This window comes from Anastrepha ludens, chromosome X, assembly GCF_028408465.1.
Source record: "Anastrepha ludens isolate Willacy chromosome X, idAnaLude1.1, whole genome shotgun sequence".
Taxonomy (NCBI): domain Eukaryota; kingdom Metazoa; phylum Arthropoda; class Insecta; order Diptera; family Tephritidae; genus Anastrepha; species Anastrepha ludens.
Genome location: NC_071503.1, coordinates 16,297,824 through 16,319,827, shown reverse-complemented (window position 1 = coordinate 16,319,827; position 22,004 = coordinate 16,297,824). Strand labels below are relative to the sequence as shown.

General features: G+C 36.9%; 1 protein-coding gene across 8 annotated transcripts in view; it reads left to right on the top strand.

The window, feature by feature from the left end:
- LOC128870431 (phosphatidylinositol 5-phosphate 4-kinase type-2 alpha) overlaps positions 1–22,004 on the top strand; it is a 178,736-nt gene that overhangs the window by 13,229 nt on the left and 143,503 nt on the right. For all 8 annotated transcript variants that reach the window (XR_008455373.1, XM_054113057.1, XM_054113056.1 and 5 more), the window contains exons 6-7: positions 4,219–4,370; positions 4,430–4,524. Coding sequence is in view for 7 of the 8 variants with exons in the window: in XM_054113057.1 (XP_053969032.1) it covers positions 4,219–4,370; positions 4,430–4,524 (247 nt within the window). In the remaining variant the exon portion in view is untranslated. The remainder of the gene's footprint in view (positions 1–4,218; positions 4,371–4,429; positions 4,525–22,004) is intronic.

Here is a 22,004-nt window from a genome sequence, read left to right as displayed (position 1 = left end):
AAAATATCGAAGAATACTCCTTCCGATTTGTTATAATTTCAATTCGTTGGATCTGTCCGTTTTGTATTTTCTGACAGTATATTTTTTGTAAGAAATAACTCTGCCAGATCATAATTTGAGAAAAAATTATCAGTAGTTATGCCCCTCCAAATACAAACAAAGGCTCAGCGAGTTCTTTAACAATACGTGCACTATTATGTGTTCCTACAATTCAACTAGGAAGCTTTCCCGTATACATCTGCAGATTGTACAAATATGACGCTTTCATATCAGCAGCAACCCAATTTGCATACCATATATTTCCAATTTTTATTTTATGTTTTGCCGAAATGGACATCTTCCGCACAATTGTACCACGTAATTGTTTATCGATAGAATTGAATGACTTTCGCCAATTGTCTTCAAAAATATCCCAGATTTCTCGTATGACAGCTAACTCTAGTACTGTTACAAATACCCTTAGAAAGAAAGCACCCCTTCAGTTTCTACTTCCCAGTTTTTGTTTTACCTCTTGGGATATTCTCTATTGCACTTATCAAATACTCTTTTGGCTTCTGCGTTAGAACGCAAACGTATTTTCTCTTTCATCATTGGTGTTATAAGATTACTGAATATATCATCAATCTCGATTGTAGTACTCATGTACTTGTTGGCGGCCGGCGTAGCCGATTGAGTTGGTGCACGACTACCGTTCGGAAGACGACGTAGGTTCGAAACTCAGTAAAACACCAAAATGAAGAAAAAGTTTTTTCTAATAGCGGACGCCCCTCGGCAGGCAATGGCAAACCTCCAAGTTTATTTCTGCCTTGAAAAAGCTCCTCATAAAAAATATTTCACATTAAAAGTCGGCTTAAAACTGTAGGTCCCTCCATTTGTTGAACAACATCATGACGCACTCCACAGATAAGAGGAGGAGCTCAGCCTAATACCCAAAAATGATGTATAGTATATATATATATATATATATATATATATATATATACATATACATATACATATATATATATATACATATACATATATATATATATACATATACATATATATATATATACATATACATATATGTATAAATGTATATATATACTCATGCAACTAGTTACTCGTGGAGTTAAGTTCACAATATTGCAAACAGGGTCCGGCACTTGAAGTGAAAGCAATTAAAAAGGCCATAAATGTAGTTTGGAAAATTACTTTTGCTCGATATGACCACCTTTTGCCTTGACTATTGCCTTGAGACGGTCCAGAAATGAATCGCAAGCTGCCCGAATGTGACTTGCAGGTATTTTGGCCCACTCACGGACTATGACTTTTTTCAGCGCCTCGAAACTGGTAAATCTTTTAGTTCGGACCTTGCTCTCAAAACTCGCCCCAGGAGAATAATCCATCGGATTCGCGTCTGGTGGATTTTGCGAGCCATTGTGTGGACGTTATGAAGTTCAGAACGTTGTTTTTTTAGCTATTCCTGGTTCACTCGAGTGAGACGGTGCCGAGTCCTGTTGAAACGTTCATAGTTTGCCACCAAAATGTTTGTTTGCCCCCGGCTTCAAAACAACTTTCACAATACTTTCCCAATAATATTTCGCATTTAACTGACGCCAGGCTCGATGAAAACGATTGGAGAGCGCCCATCTGCGGTTACACCGGCTTAAACCGTTACCTGTGACGGGTACTGCCTGCTCACTAGACAGGGCTAGTTGTCGGTGGCGCATTTCGCAAGGTGCCCACAGCTGCTGCGGCTCGCCTCATTCCCGCTGGAAGGCTCAAGGAAATCCGTCCCAATTTCCCAGCCGAAGCAGCCAGTTTAGCAAACGAGCGTGACCTTCTACGCCAGATCGATCCCGGGGAGACCCGGCAACTGGTAAACCAACATAAGCGGACCAAATGCACCTAAGCACCTGAAGACCTGTAAGCTCTGGTCCACCGTTAGGTCTTTGTCGAACCCGACGAAGCACACAGACAAGGTGGCGATCACCCTCAACGGTTGTACTTCGTCGGACCCGAAGCGACGCGCGCTATTTTAGCCGACTTTTTACACTGCATCCTCCGGCCGACAGAGCCAAGCGTCGTGCCACCACGCGGCTGCACAAACTGACTAATGACAGTGCCCCACTTGCTTTCTTCAGCGATGAGGTTCAGAGGGCCACCAATAAATCAAAATCATCAAAAGCCATTGGCCCCGACGGCCTGAACGTGCTGATGCTGAAGCACCTGGAACCATTGGGAGTAGGATTTCTCACAAGGGTCTTCAATCTGTCCTTAGCCACTCTCATTATCGCTGACAAGTGGAAAGCAAGGAGAGTGGTCCCACTACTGAAACCTGGGAAACCCGCCAACCAAGGGGAATCTTATTGCCCGATAACTCCTTTACCCAGTAGTGAAGACACTTGAATCCCTCCCACTCTCACTCTTTACGAAATACCTGGTCCCAGCCCCACATCAGCATGGTTTCCGTCGAGTGCATAGCACCACCACAGCACTCACAGGACTGTCCTAGTAGCGTTGGACCTGAACAAAGCTTTCGATAGAGTCAGCCATTCCACGCTACTAGATGAAATTTATCAATCGACACTCCCGCCGGGGCTGAAGAGAGGTAGTTCGCCAACTATCAGAGCGGTCGACACTCGTCAGTGATTTTTCGTGACAGAGGAAGATTAAGCAAGGTGCTTCGCAGGGTGGTGTCCTTTCACCCTTCCTGTTCAACTTCCACATCTCGAAACTCCCCCAGCCACCAGAGGGAGTTTTCTTGGTCACATACGCTGACGACTGCATGATAATGGCGTCGGGAAATGACGTCGATGGCCTGTGCTCTAAAGTGAACAACTGCCTCACCGAACTTTCTCGCTTTTTCAGTGCGAGGAATCTCTAACTTTCCCCCACAAAGTCCACGGCGACCCTCTTTACCACCTGGACAAATGAGGTCAAGCTGTCCCTTGAGGTAAAAGTCAGCGACACACCAATTCCGACGGTAATCAATCCCAAAATTTTGGGTGTAACCGTAACCTTCGACAGTTTGCTCTCCTTCTCAGCGCAGACAACCGCAATTGCCACTAAAGTCCAACATCGCAACAAGGTCCTCAAATCGCTTGCCGGCAGCACTTGGGGCAAAGACAAAGAATTGTTGCGCCTGTCTGGTCACCTGGAACTAGTGACACGCTGTGGATAAAGCTTCAGACATGGCAAAACACTGCCATTCGGACAGCGACGGGCTGCCTCCTTATGTTCCCATTACAACACCTTTACAACGAGGCCAATATGCTACCTGTAATGGAGCATAAAAAACTGCACCCCAAATGGGACCCCGAACGACAAGAACCGCATTTTCACATGCCTTTTAAAACCCACTCATCAGACACCCCTCTCCCTCTAGACCCAACGTGGCGAAGCAGCATGTTTCCTGGGCCTACCTTTAGGTGAGCCTGACGTAGACGACTGATGATATACTCTGTACTGACGGGGCTTTTTTTACTGCTACAACAACAACAACAACGGGCGCTGCCTGGTAGCCAATCGATGACTCAAATTCTCGTATGTGCGGTCGGTCAAATAAACCCAATCGTTTTGGTAGTTTAAGAATTGCGCAATTTGAAAAATTTTCTCGTCAGAAAACACAATGTTTGGAAATTAACCGCTTGTGGCCAAACGAAGCAACTCTTTCGCTCTCTCAAGACTGCCTTGTTGCTGCCTTCGTGCGCTTTTTGGATCTTGTAAGACTTGACTTAGAGATAATTTTTAGTATGCGGCGGATGCTACGGCCAGATATTTTCAGTTCTTTCGCCATTTGATTTGCACTTCGTCGGGGATCTCGCTTCTTCACTTTTTAAACCATTTCACGTGACGGTGCAGTCTTTTGATGACTACCTAAACGTGTAACGAGAGAAAGAAGTCATTTACGAAGTTATTGAAGGAAAACTAACCTTAAGGGACCTAAAGTCCCCAACTCCGTACTCTAAGGGTTAAAGTAAGAGTAAGAGGCGTGTGTAATAGGGCATTATTTGGAAGCTATATTAGTTCTTAAAGATAATTTATAAAAAATACCATAAATCAAGAGGCTATTTGACTACATTTGTGTGTAATAATTTACACATAATTTAATTTGGTTCAGTCACCTCGGCATAATGAGAAAATTTGTGTGGCTATAATGGAAAGCTCACACGTAACTAGTTCTTACATTTTAAAGTAATTTTAATAAGCAATGCATTTTTTTAATAAATAAAGCTCCTAACAAAGTTACACATAATGGATTATTCGCTCCTAGTTGGTATACATGACTGTGTACGTGCCGAAGAAGAAGCTTTGCAAGGGGAAAACTCTCAAGTGACTGGACGAAGCGAAAATAGCGAAAGCGAGGAATGTGATAGTGGAGAAAGGTAAAATCAATAAGCGTTATTTCCTATTCTCAAATACACAACGCATGTCATCATTACAGATGGACTTATAATACACCGCCTGATTCACCGCGAGGCGCACAATATAAAGAAGTAGTCTATGAAGTTGACATCTATGCCATTCCAAGTATTGAAGGTAACAATGAAATCTTGTTCAGTTATATTTTGGATAAATCAGCTCTGAGCATGAGGTTCGTTTGGGCGGGCTTTTTTTGAAAAAATTTCATCTCGCGGCCATATTCAGCAAATATTCCCCCACTTCTATCTACATGCCATTAAACCATCTCGATCTTTTCCTGAATCGAATCAGTCACAGATCACATCTTCTTCATCTGTAGCCGCCAGGCTATGTGACGAATATTCCTGTTTCACGTTAGTAGTTCAAAGCCATATATTTGTTTTCTAGAGCCTCAGTAAATTCCACGTTCTTGGTCCATCGGCTAAAATGAATATGACACTTTGTAGATGTCCAGATAAGTCCATCCATCTGCTTTTAATAGTGGTTCTAACCGTACTCACGAAACCCAACGAAGCTATCTATTTGGATTCGATTTACCAAATCTTGCCTTCAGTTTTTTACCTGGAAAGTCGTTTGCTTCCTTATTTTCCGATGCCACCGGTACCGGTGTGATAATTATAATTGTCGCAATATACTAATGTTTGATTCACAATGATCCTTATACTTGAATTGATTTACATAGCGGGATTTACCAAAACTCCTCCTGCGAGGGGTCAGTGCTAGTAGCGTTAGACCAATCGAATAAAGTTACCCATTCCACGCTACTAAGTGATATTCAACAATAAACTTTGCCGCTGGTAGTGAAGAGGTCGTCCGCACATTACCTGTCTGGTCGAAACTCGTCCGTGACATTTCTTCCGTGCTTCCTCAACGTGGTTTTTTTTGATCTTGGTGTCCTCGGTGAATTCCGTGAAGCCGGCCCAATTAGCTTTTTTAAAGTTAAAGTAGAACCGCTGATTCGCGGAAACAAAGTCGCCAGGTCTCTCAATTGAGACGATAATGGGCATATGGTCTGATGCAAGCGATAGCATAGGTCGCCACGTTATGCTATTTATCAGACCCGCGCTAGCTATTGTTAGGTCAGACGAGCTGCTGCAATTGCCCACTACCCCTGTGGGGGCGTCGTCGTTCTGCTCTGCCAGTTGCTGTCCCCTACGATCATTTGGCAGGCTTGAATGCCAAAGATCGTGATGCGCATTGAAGTCACCTACAACCAATCGGTTTTCACCTCTGATGAGCGCACCTATATCAGGGTGATATCCTGCCGGGCAGCAGGTGACATGGGGTATATATATGTTAAATATTTCGAGCTCGGAATCGCCTGGCCGGACAGCTATGCCTTGACATTCTAAGGTGCTGTCCCTGCGGTCGATTCCTTCATCGATAAGACGATACTGTGCAGTGTGGTGGACTATAAACGCTAGGCCACTACCGTTGTCTCGCTCGCGATCGTGTCTGTGCACGTTATAGCCATCCCTGGTGATCCGAGATGACCTGGCGTGCAGTTTTGTTTCTTGGATCGCAGCTATTTTGATACTGTGGCGGCTCATAAAGTCAACTATCTCGTCGACCTTACTCGTAAGTCCGTTGCAGTTGAATTGGAGAAGCTTGAAGGTTCTCGGTGAGGTCTGTGTGATTCGGGGGTTGAGGGACGCGTGGGGTTGTCGACGTTGGACCTGCTGCGCAATCCACTGTGGTTGTTGCGGCCTGATGGTGGTGGGCGGCCGCGCCTCCGGGGGCGGTAGTGGGTGCAGAGATCTGCAGCAGGGAGCAACGTAGACAGTTGTCCACTCACGGCTGGTGCGCAGGCCGGAACACCTCCAAAAACGGCACCAGCCATTGCAATAATTGCACTGGACTGATACCAGATTCCGAGGAGGAGTTCGGGTGAAGCCGTTTGTGGCAGACGCAGCAGTATAATACTTCTGGCCCGGGGTTGGTTCGCTTCCAGCCCTGAGGAGAAGCATTTGGAGCAGGATTGCTGCGAGAGTTTGCTCCTGTGACGTAAGGGGTGGGATGATGTGTGTTTCACTAGACAGGGCTAGTATACTGGGGCGGCAACACTTGGTCGGGAAAAACCCGAGTCATTCCGGTACGTAGAACCGGCTGCCACGGGAATGCTATTCTCACGTCGTCATGGTCGGGTAGCGGAACGACAATTCCGTCGTCATCAATTGGGGTAACGGGATCTTCACATTCTCTGTGACATGCGCAGCTGTCACTGTTTAACAGGTTCGAAAAGTGTTCCTCCATAATTAAAGATTGCTCTGTACGTCAGTCACCAGTTCGCCGTCTTTGTTCTTACAGGAAAACGCACAGTCTTAAAACCTTCTGTAAGCCGCCGAACTTTCTGGTAGAATTTTCGGGCGTTGTGCCTGTTGGCCAGCATATCAAGCTCTTCGCACTCACGTATTTTGGCCTCTCGTTTCCTCTTTCGGATAATACGTCTCTCTTCTTTTTTGAGCTCTCTGTAACGATCCCACATGGTTCGCGTTGCGCCTGATCGCACTGTTGATTGGTGAATCCGTTTTTGCAAAGAAAATGAATGCAGTGTTTTTGGTTTTTTTTTTTGAAGAGTGTAGTCAAATGCAATTATTGCAAGGGCGGGTGGAACATTCGCAGGTGCTCTAGCTTGCGCACCACCCTTGACTGAATACGCGACTACGTTGCCCTCTGCTGCAGAGCCATGCCTCCTGTGGCGCGGTCGCCCATCACCATCATGCTGCAACAACAATTGCGGAACCAACCAAAACCCATTGGTAATAGGTGACTTTAATGCGCATCACGATCTTTGGCATTCAAGCCTACCCACTGTCAGGCCGCCTAGAACTAGTGTTTCGCAGTGGACGAAGCTTCAGACTTACCAAAACACTGCCATTCGGACAGCGATGGGATGCCTCCTGATGTCCCCACTACAACACCTACACGACGGAACGCAGATTCTACCGGTGAAGGAGCACAACAGCCTGCTCAGTGAGCAGTTTTTGATAGGTTGCAGACACCTGGATGAGCCTCAGCTGCCTCCCAGGCACGTCAGGAGGCACCTCTTCAATTACGCTGACGAGAATTATGGGAACACACAGTGTGCAGACATACTATATACGATATTCATTGGGAGACACTTGCCACCGTCTTAAGCTCCCTATCCCCGAATGCCGTTATCGAATTCTAACCACCACCCGTAGTAGACGAAGTGCCCCATCTACCCAATTACGTTCTGGGTACTGTAGCAGGTTAAACTCCTATTTATCCCAAACTGACCCCGACATATTAAACATATGTCCAGCATGTTAAGGCATTCCGCTTGACACTAACCACCTCTTCACATGCCCCATCAAACCCACTCATCTAACACCCTTTCCCTATGGACCCAACCTGTAGAAACAGCAAGTTTCCTGAGCCTACCGTATTTAGCTCATATGAATCATAACACTTACAGCGATAAGTATAGTGCTACAACAACTTCGATAACGACATTGGAGAGGAGATAGTTCAAGAAGATGATGAGGGTCTCTTCTTGAATTTTCTGTGTTATGGCTTCTTATATGCTGTGAGGTTCTGCGGATGTTGTACGTATGTCTGGATCTTGTAAGTAAATTGATGGAGATGTCTTTTGATGCGATTGGGAGGTGGGTCAGCTTCCAACAAGTGACGGCGGGGGTGGTTCCTATGGTAGTAACCCAACAGAAACTGTTTGCTAAGCATTGTGTTATACTGCCTAATATGGACCATACACGCTTCTTTGTAAAAATGGTGGATAGGAGACATATCCATTGCATAGTATTCAAATTAACCATTTGGCACTCTGTATTGAAATTTTTGCATTTCCTTTTTAACTTTTTATATATTCGAATTAGTGGCACTCTGAAAACTTTGGAAGCATCCGAAAGTAGCAAATTATCTATCCTGTTTCTCTAATCCTTCCTCTATAATCTATCCGGGTGTAGTACAATGGTCTTCCTGACTGAGTGCTTGGACTCGCCTAACCCTCCACAAATCTAATCGAATCTTATTGAAGATAAGGGTTCACAAACGAAAGCAAAATGTAAGTAGTTAAATATTTAACATTTATATTTGTAAACTTTTCGTTGGCTCTCGTATGAAGCTATAATCTAGGTAACAAATCAGTCAGTTGTATCATAAATACAACAAACACTTTACTCACCTTCGTAGGCTTAGCATTCGGCATTGTAATCTTTCGTTAATGCCTTCGTCATTGAACCACAATGCAATAAATTCCAGTTTTCTACATAAAATTAGAATATATATATGTATGTATATGTATATACATATGCCCTGCAACCAACTATCTGCTATTTACACTGCTACATTGTGGGTATCGTTCACTTGTGAAGTTGTGAACTTTATAGTAATTTTATGTTCTACGCCGTGCACTTGCTGCCTACTTTCAGTCTATACGTGTGATGCTTTTATTCGCTCGCACTAACAGAAATTTCTCATATACTGCTGTCCTGCTCTAATTGACATTCAAGTTGTGAATGATGTAGGTAACATGTAGTGAACAAAACCTTCTGAACTCATGAATGTTGTTGTTAACATGTAGTGAACAGAATTTCATGAACTAGTGAATTTCGTTGTTAACATGTAGTGAACAGAATCTTTTGGGCTGATGAATGTTTTTGTTAACATGTAGTTAACAGAATTTCATAAACTAGTGAATTTCGTTGTTAACATGTAGCTAACAGAATCTCATGAATAAGTGAATTTCGTTGTTAAGACATAGTTAACAGAATCTCTTCAACTGGGTAATTTTGTAGGTAATACTTACGGATCCTATATACAATAATCCTTCAAAATTACTGATACAAATGGTTATTTATTGAATATTATTTATTTAATGAGTAATTTTAATATTTATTTAGTTAATTTCTAGTTTCTAAAGAAAATTAATACAATATATAATAATTTAATGAGAAATGTATTTTTGTTTTTGCATTAGTTTAAAATCGAAAGTTAATTCAAGAGAGCATTAGTATTTAAATGTTATTTATTTGCCCAATATAACATCTAATTTAATAGGAAGGTTTTTAAGTTAATAACATATATTTCAAGTATTAAACAAATTATTAATTTTTTCAAAGTTTTAGTATGTTCTATTTATGTACAGCTATTTATTTTAGTTTACTATTTACATTATAAAATTACTTTAAGTTTTAGTTATTTATTTTAATATTTACATTCTAAAATTAGGTTTTGGTGTTAGAAAAATTAACTTTTTAGTTTTAGTTATTTATATACATGAATTAGTTTAATTATTAGAAAAGTTTAGGTTTTAGCTTTTATGTACATAAAGTAGTATAATATTTACATTCTAAAATTAGGTTTTGGTTTTAGAAAATGAACATGAATTAAAGTAATTTAACGTAATAAAATTAGCTTTAGAAATATTTTAGTTTGGGTTGTTATTTTCATTATTCATTTTTTGTTTTTGTTTCCTAACGACTTGCTTGTGTCTGTTGTGGCTCATTAGTACCGCTTACCGAATTTCTGCGATGACTTCGCTTTTCGGGGTACTATTAAATGCATCTGTTGGATATACATAAAAACATGTTATATATTATATACAATATAAAAAAAAGTATAAACGAAAAAATGTAAATACCGAAAATGAGTTCCAGACTTTTGAGGCCCAAAAGCGCCGATTTATTGGCTTTCCCCTCAAAATTGTAATGGAACATCAAGGCATCTGAGTAAACGCGCTTCATCACCCCTTTGATGCATCCATTGCCCTCAGCTTCAGCAAAATATTTAGCTAGAAAAGATAAAATTAAGTTATTTATTTTATTAAACATTTTTTGAGCTTATTTGATATTGTATACATCCATATGTATGCTTCTGAAATAAATATTCTATTGTAAGTTAAAATAAATTTTCCAATTTCTACAAATAGCCATACTTTTGAACACCCTATTGTACGTAATTTTATGTAAATCATAGTTGTTTGAGTGGAAATAGGTATCTCAAAATTTGTGAAATCTCATATTTTGGCAAATTTTAAAAACGCTATACGGAGAATTCTTAGATGTTACAATTTTAATTTTACAATTTAACTCAAGCAACCATGATCACATGTGTATATTGTATAGTAGAAATAATAGTTACCATTGCTTCGGAGTATGGCTTGGTATTCAAGAGCTCCTCCAGAGTATTTGTCGCATACTGTGATGTTATTGGGAGCATACTCTGAATCCTGATATACTCAGGACTCAGAGCATCTCCCGTGATGCGCGTAATACTCTGGTGAACTCTTGTCATCACCACTTTCACCTCCCTCATCAGCTGTCCCTGGACCTGACATTCCGCTCTTTCTGGCATCTAAATAATAAAGAGCTTATAAAGTTATAATTCATTACTTCAATAAGATACTTGTATAACCTTGTTTTCGAAGTCCTTGAAATTTCTTGGTAATGAAAGTATTATTGATTTGTTTGTAAAATATTTATTTATTTATTGCTTCAAGCCGGGCGTCCAGCTTGTAAAGCAATTGTTTTCTTTCTTGTCTCTTACATACTACGTACAAGCGTTTTTATAGGAATTTTTGTCAATGCAAGCCAATAACAATTTTTCGGTGTTTACTTATGTAATATGATTCTAGCATTCACGCGCCGCACATAAAAGAATTACGTTAGCTATGTTTGCATTTAGTTTCAAGTGTAATGAACCTTTTAAGAAATATGATACTATTTAAACGGCACAGCAAAGTGAATGCATAAGTGGACAATAAATTAAAAACCAAAACAAAACAATAAATGTTTACGAATATTAATGTTAAGGCATATCCGACTTATAATCATACTACACCTCCCTTCTTCAGAAGAATGCTCATACAACTTTTTTTTTTGTATGAACATTCTTTTACATTGAATTGTTAAAATAAAAATATGTACATAAGAGTAATCTTAATTTTATATATATGTACTAGCGTACCCTCGCCCACTTCGCTAGGCGATAAATTCAATGATTTGCTGAAAGAGAATAAAATTAATACGAAACAAAGCAAATTCTTTGATACAATTTCATTCGAACTTTATTGTAACACTTTTTGGTAAACAACGTTTTTGGTTTTTCCATCTTTCGCGTAAATGAATAATGACGATGGTTTGCCTACTCGTGAGCAAGCTGCATACAATTGTCCATGAGAAAAAATTGGGTTACCTAAATTAATGCCGCACATTTGTAGAGACTGCCCTTGCGCCTATTAATTGTCATAGCGAAGGCAAGGTGAATAGGGAACTGCAAACGTTTGAAATCGAATGGTAAATCCGTTGGAATCAGTGGAATTCTGGGTATCAAAACGTCTTCTCCTTCTTTGTACTTCCCTTTCAAAGTCTGGTACCGTTGCAAAGTCGTGGCACATTAATGTTGCGCAGCATAATAATCGGTGCTCCAATTTTTAATCGTAAATTATGAGGTGGTAGGCCTGGCAAATCGAGTGAGTTTAAGAATTCAGTTGCATAATTTACGACATCATCTTGATCAGTAAATAGTGGCCATTGACTTACTTATATGCAACTATGTCACCAGGTATTTGATCCAAAATAGCTACATTTATATCATTTACGTCCTTATTTTTCCCAGCTAAAATTGCTCTTTCGCTGAGCCAAGCATTGTTTTTGTAGTGTTGAACTATGTTTGGAAATACACTCTGTATCAATGCCTCTTTAGACTGTGCAAAAGTGCAGAAATTGTTAGGCAATGTAATCATTCCTGTTGGATCGACAGACATTGGGTCATTTCCCATTTTCAGTAATTGGTGTGAAAATTCAGCTGCTGACGGATCGTTCTGTAGTTGAACACGTACGTTTGTGGTAAGTGTAAGCATGTTTACATGTCTCGATAAATACGATGATTTTAAACATGCATTGATTTCATCTGCAGCCGTAGATTTTGGGATCACAGGTAATGTTTGCCTGAAATCTCCAGCCAATAAAATCATGGCACCTCCAAAGACTGTTTGGCTTCCTCGTAGATCTTTCAAAGTTCTATCAAGTGCTTCTAATGATTTCTTGTGTGCCATAGTACACTCGTCCCATACGATGAGCTTACATACTTTAAGAACTTTTGCCATTCCAAAAGTTTTCGAAATATTGCATGTTGGTGTTTCATTTACCTGCATATTCAAAGGCAACTTTAATGCAGAATGTGCTGTGCGACCGCCTTCCAGTAATGTAGCCGCAATTCCGGAAGAAGCGAGTGCCAATGCAACGTTATTATTTGATCGAATTGTTGCTAATAGCAATGAAATCAAAAAGGTCTTTCCTGTTCCCCCAGGAGCATCCAAGAAAAACAATCCACCAGTTCCATGGCTAACATTATTCATGATTGTATCATAAACATGTTGCTGTTGTTGTGTTTAGTTCATTACAATCATAATGGTATTCACGCTCCAGTTCTCAATTTTCATTTCATTTCATTTATTGCCCAAAATCATTTTAACATAGGAGTTTACAAAGTTATGATAAAATTAGATTATTTAGCATTATCCTATCATACATTTGTATTTATCTAGGAGTTTAAAACTTATTTTTCTTTTGATATATACAATAGGTTATGATTATTATTTTGTATGTCTTTGGCATAATTTTAAAACTTATTTATATTCTCCCAAAAAGGGCTTAAAAAGGAGATAACGTAATATATAATAAACTTCTATAATTTATTTGGCTATAAATTAATCAATGTTATAAACTAAATTTTCATCGTTGAAATTGTTCATCACGAAACGAAAACACAATCCGAAGTTCTCAATCGAGTTGTTGTAATAAATTAAACACATTTGTAATATCAAATTTAACTAAATTGAATGACCCATGTTGCTGTTGGTGATATAATTATGAATAATGTTAGCCATGGAACTGGTGGATTGTTTTTCTTCGATCCTCCTGGGGGAACAGAAAAGACCTTTTTGATTTCATTGATATTAGCAACATTGCATTGGCACTCGCTATTTCCGGAATTGCGGCTACATTACTTGAAGGCGGTCGCACAGCACATTCTGCATTAAAGTTGCCTTTGAATATGCAGGTAAATGAAACACCAACATGTAATATTTCGAAAACATCTGGAATGGCAAAAGTTCTTAAAGTATGTAAGCTCATCGTATGGCCATGATTTCAGGCAAACGTTACCTGTGATCCCAAAATCTACGGCCGCAGATGAAATCAATGCATGTTTAAAATCATCGTATTTATGGAGACATGTAAACACGCTTACACTTGCTACAAACGTACGTGTTCAACTACAGAACGATCCGTCGGCAGCTGAATTTTCACACCAATTACTGAAAATCGGAAATGGCCAAATGTCTGTCGATCCAACAGGAATGATTTCATTGCCTAACAATTTCTGCACTTTTGCACAGTCTAAAGAGGCATTGATACAGAGTGTATTTCCAAACATAGTTCAACACTACAAAAACAATGATTGGCTCAGCGAAAGAGCAATTTTAGCTGGGAAAAATAAGGACGTAAATGATATAAATGTAGCTATTTTGGATCAAATACCTGGTGACATAGTTGCATATAAGTAAGTCAATGGCCACTATTTACTGATCAAGATGATGTCGTAAATTATGTAACTGAATTCTTAAACTCACTCGATTTGTCAGGCCTACTACCTCATAATTTACGATTAAAAATTGGAGCACCGATTATATGCTGCGCAACATTAATGTGCCACGTCTTTCCAACGGTACCAGACTCGCTGTGAAGAAGCTAATGGGTAACGTAATCGAGCAACAATTTTGAAATGGAAGTACAAAGGAGAAGACGTTTTGATACCCAGAATTCCACTGATTCCAACGGATTTACCATTCGATTTCAAACGTTTGCAGTTCCCATTCGCCTTGCCTTCGCTATTTTTCGTCCTTATTTTTCCCAGCTAAAATTGCTCTTTCGCTGAGCCAATCATGGTTTTTGTAATGTTGAACTATGTTTGGAAATACACTCTGTATCAATGCCTCTTTAGACTGTGCAAAAGTGCAGAAATTGTTAGGCAATGTTATCATTCCTGTTGTTTTTGAAAAAAGGTTTATTTTTTTTGGTTAAAAAGTGTTTTTTGAAGTTTTGAAAAACACTTCGCTCTAACAAATTTCTTCTCAGTTAATTGCTGAAAATTAAATATTTTGAAAAACAATTTTTTTTTTAATTTAACGTTTTTGAGAAAATTTTGTTCTTGAAAAAATTTCATACTTTTGTAAAAGTTTAAATTGATTTGTTAAAAAAGATTTTTGTCCGCTTTGAAAAACACCCCCTCGAAAAAATGTATTCTCTATTAATAGTGGAATATGAAATGCTTTGAAAACACCATTTTTTTTTTTAATTTTGTTTGGTTTTCAGAAAATTTTGTTTTGACAAAATTTCATACCCTTGAAAAAGTTTTATTTTATTTTATTTGTTTAAAATTTTTGAAATTTTTTTTTTGTAATTTTAGAAAAACACCTCTTCGAAGAAATTTCTTTTATCTTTTTGAGGAAAATTTGGTTTTGAAAAAATTTCATGCTTTCGAAATTTTTTTATTTTACTTTATTTCTTCAAAATTTTTTAAAACAGTTTTTTTTATAATTTTCGAAGAACACCCCTTTGAAAAAATGTTTTCTATGTGTCATAGTGGTATTCCATTAACTTTTAGGATTATAGTCAAATACTTACAAATATCTACGCTTTCACAAATAGCAACAATAAACAAATTTCCTCAAAACCAAAAAATTTACTTTTTTTCTAAAAAAATTCTAAACAAACAACGTAATAAATTTAGAATTTTGTGTTCACGAAAAAACAGTATTGTTTTTATTGTATTAACTGAAAACCAAAATGTTGCAAAAAATCAAAACAAAACTAAATTATTTTTTTGTGTTCATTTGGTCCATATGTTCCATAAAAAGTTGATATGGTAAATAATATGCAGGGTCTGATACCCGCAAATTTCCATTGACCATTATAGTGACAAAATTATCGATCACCAATTCCAACAGGATTTCAAAATCAGAGTTGGAATGAGTTGTTGTGTGGTGTACTTCTGAAAAAATGAGAAATAAACAAAATAAATCTAAAAATTCGAATTCTAACTTTATCTTGTGTATGTTCTTATTACCTTTGAATTTTTCCAATGAAGCACCATTCATTTGAAATTGTCCAAGAATTTTTTTTATCATTTCGCGTTTCTTTCCTTTTTCATTCGATTCCAACATTTGTTCATAGCCGAAAACATCGTTTGCAAACGCATTCATTTCCATATAGAATTGGTCAAAGAAAGCATTGCTCAATTAAATTGAAACATTATTTTCATAAATACTTAGGACCTTAACTAATGCACCTTGGTACATACCTAACGCAGATATTCATCGCGACCTTGACATCGATACTATTGATGAAACAATACAAAGCGCTAGCAGAAGACACATAAATAGACTATTAACGCATACAAATCCTATGATGAGAAGACTACCAAATAAAGAAAAATCTACCCAAAGTCGGCTTAACCGTCAAACACCAACAGATCTTGGAAAATCCTTGTAATCAATTGTCAACTAATCGTATATATCATTGTTTGTTAACCACTTGTTTTTAAATAATATGTATATATTTCTTCTAAATGAGCTTGGGGGCATTGGCCCTTCAATATCACTCTCATTCCATCTTTTTGTAAATCAAATTACTTATTGTCTAACGACAGGTGTAATATTTTATGGAAGAAATAAAAAAAAAAAAAAAAATTTTCATTCGAATCATTTGAAATTTCTGTATACAATACATTTCTGTATCACAATACAAATACAAAAAATTCAAAAAAAGTTGTACACATAAAATGAATGTCGATTCGAAACTTACTTTAATCTAACAATCGAGCAAGTTTTGTTTTGGACAATATTTTGATTTTTTCTTTTTTTTATATGAAGCAAATATTTAAAAGAAATTTTTTTTTGCTAAAAACCTTCCCATAGTGGATCCCTATAATATGAAAAAAGAACGAATAAAATTGGCCTCGTATCGGCCCAAAAAAATGCGGACAAACGAACATCATTTCATTTTTATATATATAGATATATTGTATTAATTTTCTAAGTTTAGACGCGTCTTTAAAACTACTTATTGTTGATAAATCTTAAGCCTATTTTTGTGAACTATTTGTTCTTTTAAAGATAACTTATCGGCTATAGTAACATTATTTTTATTATCTATTGCTTTAATGGTATAAGGCCCACAATATTGGGGTTCCAGTTTATGGGCCACTTCATTCCTAAGTAAAACTAAATTGCCTATGCTAAAATTGTGATCTAAACTATTTTTATCATAAAATGTTTTTTGCTTAATTTTAGCTATGTCTATCATATTGCGAGCTCTTTTATGTGCTACTTCTAGCCTAAATCTTACTTCTCTAGCGTAGTTATCTATGTTATATAATGGAGTAATTTGGTCTACATTTGTGAACTGCTGAAACATGTTTGGTGTTTTTCCAAAAACTAATTCATACGGACAATAGTCATGTACTGTAGAAGGAGTGGTGTTAAAACAGTATTTGAAGTATTGTAGCCACTCATCCCAGTCGTTTTTGTCAATCGATATGTAAGATCTTACGTATTGATTGAAAGTTTTATGTGATCTTTCTATTACTCCTAGTGTTTGGTGGTGGTAGGCAGTTGAATTAAGTTTCTCTATTTTTAGCAATTCACATAGCTCTGTTAGTATTGAATTTTTGTATTCTGTACCCATGTCCGAAATGAACGTCTTCATTGGACCGTAGGTAAGAATAAACTTTTCAAATATTGCTTTCGCAACTGTCTTGGCATTTTTGTCTTGGATGGGTATCGTGACTAAATATTTTGTCATGTCGCATATTATTGTGACTGCATAAGTATTGCCATTAATTGTTGTAGGTAGTGGTCCTATTGTGTCTACCAAGACTATATCAAATGTACCTGTAGGTGTTGGTGTTATAGTCATTGGGCTTTTTAAATGCTTTGTTATTTTGGTTTTTTGGCATTTTTCGCAAGTTTTTACATACTTAGCAACATCTTTTGACATTTTATTCCAGAAGTAATGTCTTTTAATTTTCATGAGTCTTCTGAAAATTCCGCAATGACCGCCTTCTATAGGGTCATCGTGGTATCTTTTTAGAATGTCCATTACAGTTTTAGCATCATTAATGTGGGTTATCTCATTCAGTAGCGCAACTTTTACTTTATTTAATATCATATTGCCCTTATTTTTAAAATCATTAATCATTAATCGAGACAAATTCGAAAAATTTCTCGCTAGGTGCCACTTGTAAATTATTAATGCCATATTTGTCGGCCACTTCGTCGAGCATAGAGAAGAATTGTCCTAAGTCAATTTTCCCATTAACAAATAAGTCATCAATTTTTATATATGCCATTATAGATTTTCCTCGTTTGATGTAACATCGTGTGGGTGTAATCTTTAATTTGTTGTATTTCCTGACGTCAGTGTTATTAATTGGGACATATATTTTGGGCTTATCATATGTTTTAATGTGCTGCTGTGTAGTTGGACTGCTGTTATTTTTCGACATTGATCTAGTCACTATTTTGTATATATTTTGATTCTTTTCATTTATTCCTTTTAAGTCATTGATTGTAATGCGAGACAAAGCGTCCGCAACGTGATTATCTTTTCCTCAATTTTTTATTATGCATAGCATATAATTTTAATGCTAGTATCAATAAGGTTATGACCGTGATTATAATTAAACAAATTTCGATTAAATTTAAGCCAGTATTAACGACTACTTCGTTTACTACATTGGCATTGGGTTTATCAACTTTTGATAAAGTTTTTCCCATTTCTGAAAGACTAGCTATTGGGCTTTCGGCCCAAGTATTATTGGGGACCTTATACCGTAAATCAAATAATTTATAATGTAAGGATATATAATTTATAAATTTTGTTTTTACATTGAATTTTTATTTTTATTTTTATTTTTTTTTTTAACGACAATGTGTGTATAAACATTTTGAAAAATTTTGTTTTTACATTGGATTTATATTTATATATTTTTTTTTTCAAGTTAATTCATTCATTAAGTAAACACATTATATTTAACATATTATATCAAATTCAAACATTTTCATAATTTAAAATGACTTTCCGAATAATTTTTTTTTTTTTTTGCTTAATATATTCATTTACAGTTTCATCTCTAAATTTTTATAAGGCAAACATATAACCAACAGAAACCAAAGTTGTTCAATTCTCGCCATGTAAAGAAATAATTTATATTTTTTTTTTTTTCTGCGAGCGGTTAACGCTTGTCAGCCTATATTGTCTGCGTGAAGCACGCACATTTTTTTTTGTTTTTCTGTTTGTATTTATTTAAATTGCTTACGCTGTTGCAGCAGGAATTCCAATTTCGAGATGCGTTCCCAAATGGAGCAAGCCTTGTTCCAAGGTGGTGGTGGCTGAGTGTTGACTTCTCGGGGTAGATATCCATGACTCCAAAATCCATGACTATTTCGACTTTCTTGATCGGCTGGTTTCTTTAATAAATGGTTTCTTCTCCTATACTCCTCAATGGAGATAGCTTTCGGCCCTTCTGTGGTCATCTATCTTCTGGTCTATTGGCCAGACCAGGAACTTCACGCAACTGGTAGATCTTATTGGCTGATCAATACCAGGACTTTGTTATTATTATTAGCATATTATATTACATGCTTTCCGCCACTTGTGCAAAAAATCTTAGCACCAAGCTGGACTTTGGAATAAGCATTTGAGCTTTCCGCCACTTGTGCAAAAAAATCTTAGCACCAAGCTGGCAGGATCGCCATGTAATGAAAGTATTATTGATTTGTTTGTAAAATATTTATTTATTTATTGCTTCAAGCCGGGCGTCCAGCTTGTAAAGCAATTGTTTTCTTTCTTGTCTCTTACATACTACGTACAAGCGTTTTTATAGGAATTTTTGTCAATGCAAGCCAATAACAATTTTTCGGTGTTTACTTATGTAATATGATTCTAGCATTCACGCGCCGCACATAAAAGAATTACGTTAGCTATGTTTGCATTTAGTTTCAAGTGTAATGAACCTTTTAAGAAATATGATACTATTTAAACGGCACAGCAAAGTGAATGCATAAGTGGACAATAAATTAAAAACCAAAACAAAACAATAAATGTTTACGAATATTAATGTTAAGGCATATCCGACTTATAATCATACTACACCACCTTACTTTCTAGGTCCCTTAAGGTGGTCTTTATTTCCCCCAGTGATTCACGGATATCGCTTCGCATTTCTCTCAGCTCCTTTTGTAACGAAGCCACTGGTTCACCTGAAATAAGTGTTTTTTTTAACAACCTCGCAAAAAAATAATGGTAAGGATTGAAATTTATTAAAGTATAAAAAAATTTACTTGGAACCGCAGTAGCATGGCTGGATACCGTTGCGCTGGGGGAATGTGGGACTGCTGTACGCCTTTCGTAGGGCTGCGATACTGCAAACCGCTTGCGCTGCACGGCAGACCCCAAAATGGAATTAGTTTTAAGTATGAATATAAGTATTTACACTTCTGCTAATATATTTTTATATTTATACCTGTAAAACTAGGGGGTCCCGAGCGTGGTGGAGAGATCATTTCCGTTTCCGGAAAAAAAATGTCCTCCATTGTACTTAAAAAAAAGAACGAGATAAATTATGCAGAATGGGGACAAGAATAAGCTTATTTCTATCATTTATACAAAAATATTTATAACTTATATCACTGCGACTAATTAGGACTTCATTACTTGATATTTCACCTATACAAATACCTAGCCCTGACATAGATTCTACTGGCTCGATAAAATAATTTTCTAAATTAGAAATAAGGAGCGCTTCAAAACTGTTGGTTTCCTTATCTAATCCAACAATTTTAATGGGCCCCTTATTACATTGAAAATAACTATCTTTATCTTTGTTAAAATCTATTATAAAAAGGTCGTTTTTAGAAAGTTTGCTAGAATCTGAAATTTTTAATCTTTCCGATATTCTGAAAAACATTTGCTGTAAAATTTTATTAGGTTTATTAATTATTTTTTTTAAATGCTGCATGTAGTTTTCAAATTTGTACGCGGAAAAATTGTCTAAAGGACCAAATTCTCTAACACAATCCGAAAGGTGTAACAACCCGTGAACATTATAACTTATTAGATGATCGCCATAAATATTTCCGAACAAATCAACAAATTCCTTTAACAATTCATGGGCGACATTCGATTCTACGTTAAAAGATTTCTCACAAGAGAGAAATCGAATTCCGGCGTGTAGTAAAAGAAAATGATAATATAAATCTTCATTAATGCAGTCTTTCAAAACAAATATCCCGGTATATATTTTAATAAAAACTGCCGGAATTCAGTTGACTTCTAATTACTTATCTGGTCAAGGTCTCGGCTAAGCCGGCTAAACTCAGACGGTACGAACCTGTTAAAAAGCAAAAGCTTCTCATTCCTTTTCGTAACGTTACCTTTCTTGATAAGTAACTGGAGCAACTTTTTTGTTACACCCAAATCTACTAAATGCATGGGTTCAAGAGGAAATTGTGATTAAATGGCTTAAATACTAGATTGCTACCTACCTTAACCCCGTTCTTCCTCAAAAAACTTACTTCCTCACAAAAGTCCCTCAAAAAATCATTAACGCTACCTGGCTTACTCATCCCTGAAAAACACGCTATCGTAAATGGGCCTAACTTAGAACCTACGACATATCCTAAAATCGGCCAAAGACACCTATTACTACCCTTAAATAACTTTAACCCATCTATCCCAATATCAATATTTACTACCTCACAATTTTCCAATACATTAAATTCCGCACCCCATAAATAAAACTGAACTATATATAAAAACTCACATCCTGGAATTAATTTAATATTAACTTTTTGCCTACTTGTACCTAAAAGAGACCTAGCTGACAGTGGCAAACCTTCTACACCCATAAGTTTTAGAGTCCTAAGCAAATCGTCTACGCTATTCTGAGGAATATTATTACTAACCGCCCAGGTTGACAAAAGGAACGCATTTTCGAAATTATTATCCCTATCCTCTGAATAACTATCTACCTCAACATCTTCTACATCTAAATCTTCAAAAAACACACTGTCATCTCCGCTATCTATATCATATTCTAAAGTTTGCAAAGCTACTCTACTTGTTGATGGAAAATCATCGTCGTCTAATCTGTTGGGAAAGTTTTCATTTCCTTCTACGTTAACATTTTCATTTAATTTCCGAAATTTCGCTACATTTTCCTTATAATTTTTTTTTTCTTTTCCCTATAAATTAGACAACGTTCTTTTACTCATTTTTCTAACTACGATACTTAACAAATACGTCCGCTGCGTGTAAGTGTGTGTGTATTAATGTGTTCTGTAAGAAAAATTAAACACAAATTTCAATAATTAGAAAAAATACATATGTGAAAGATATAATATCAGACTAATAACGCACAATTGAAAAATTACAAAATACTTACTGAATCGGCCCTGGTAGCTTTGCTGGATGTTGGTAAATGTTGTATGTTGGTAAATGTTGCACGTCTCCCTTTTAATTAAATCGCTTACGAGCTTCAAGTTAAGGTTA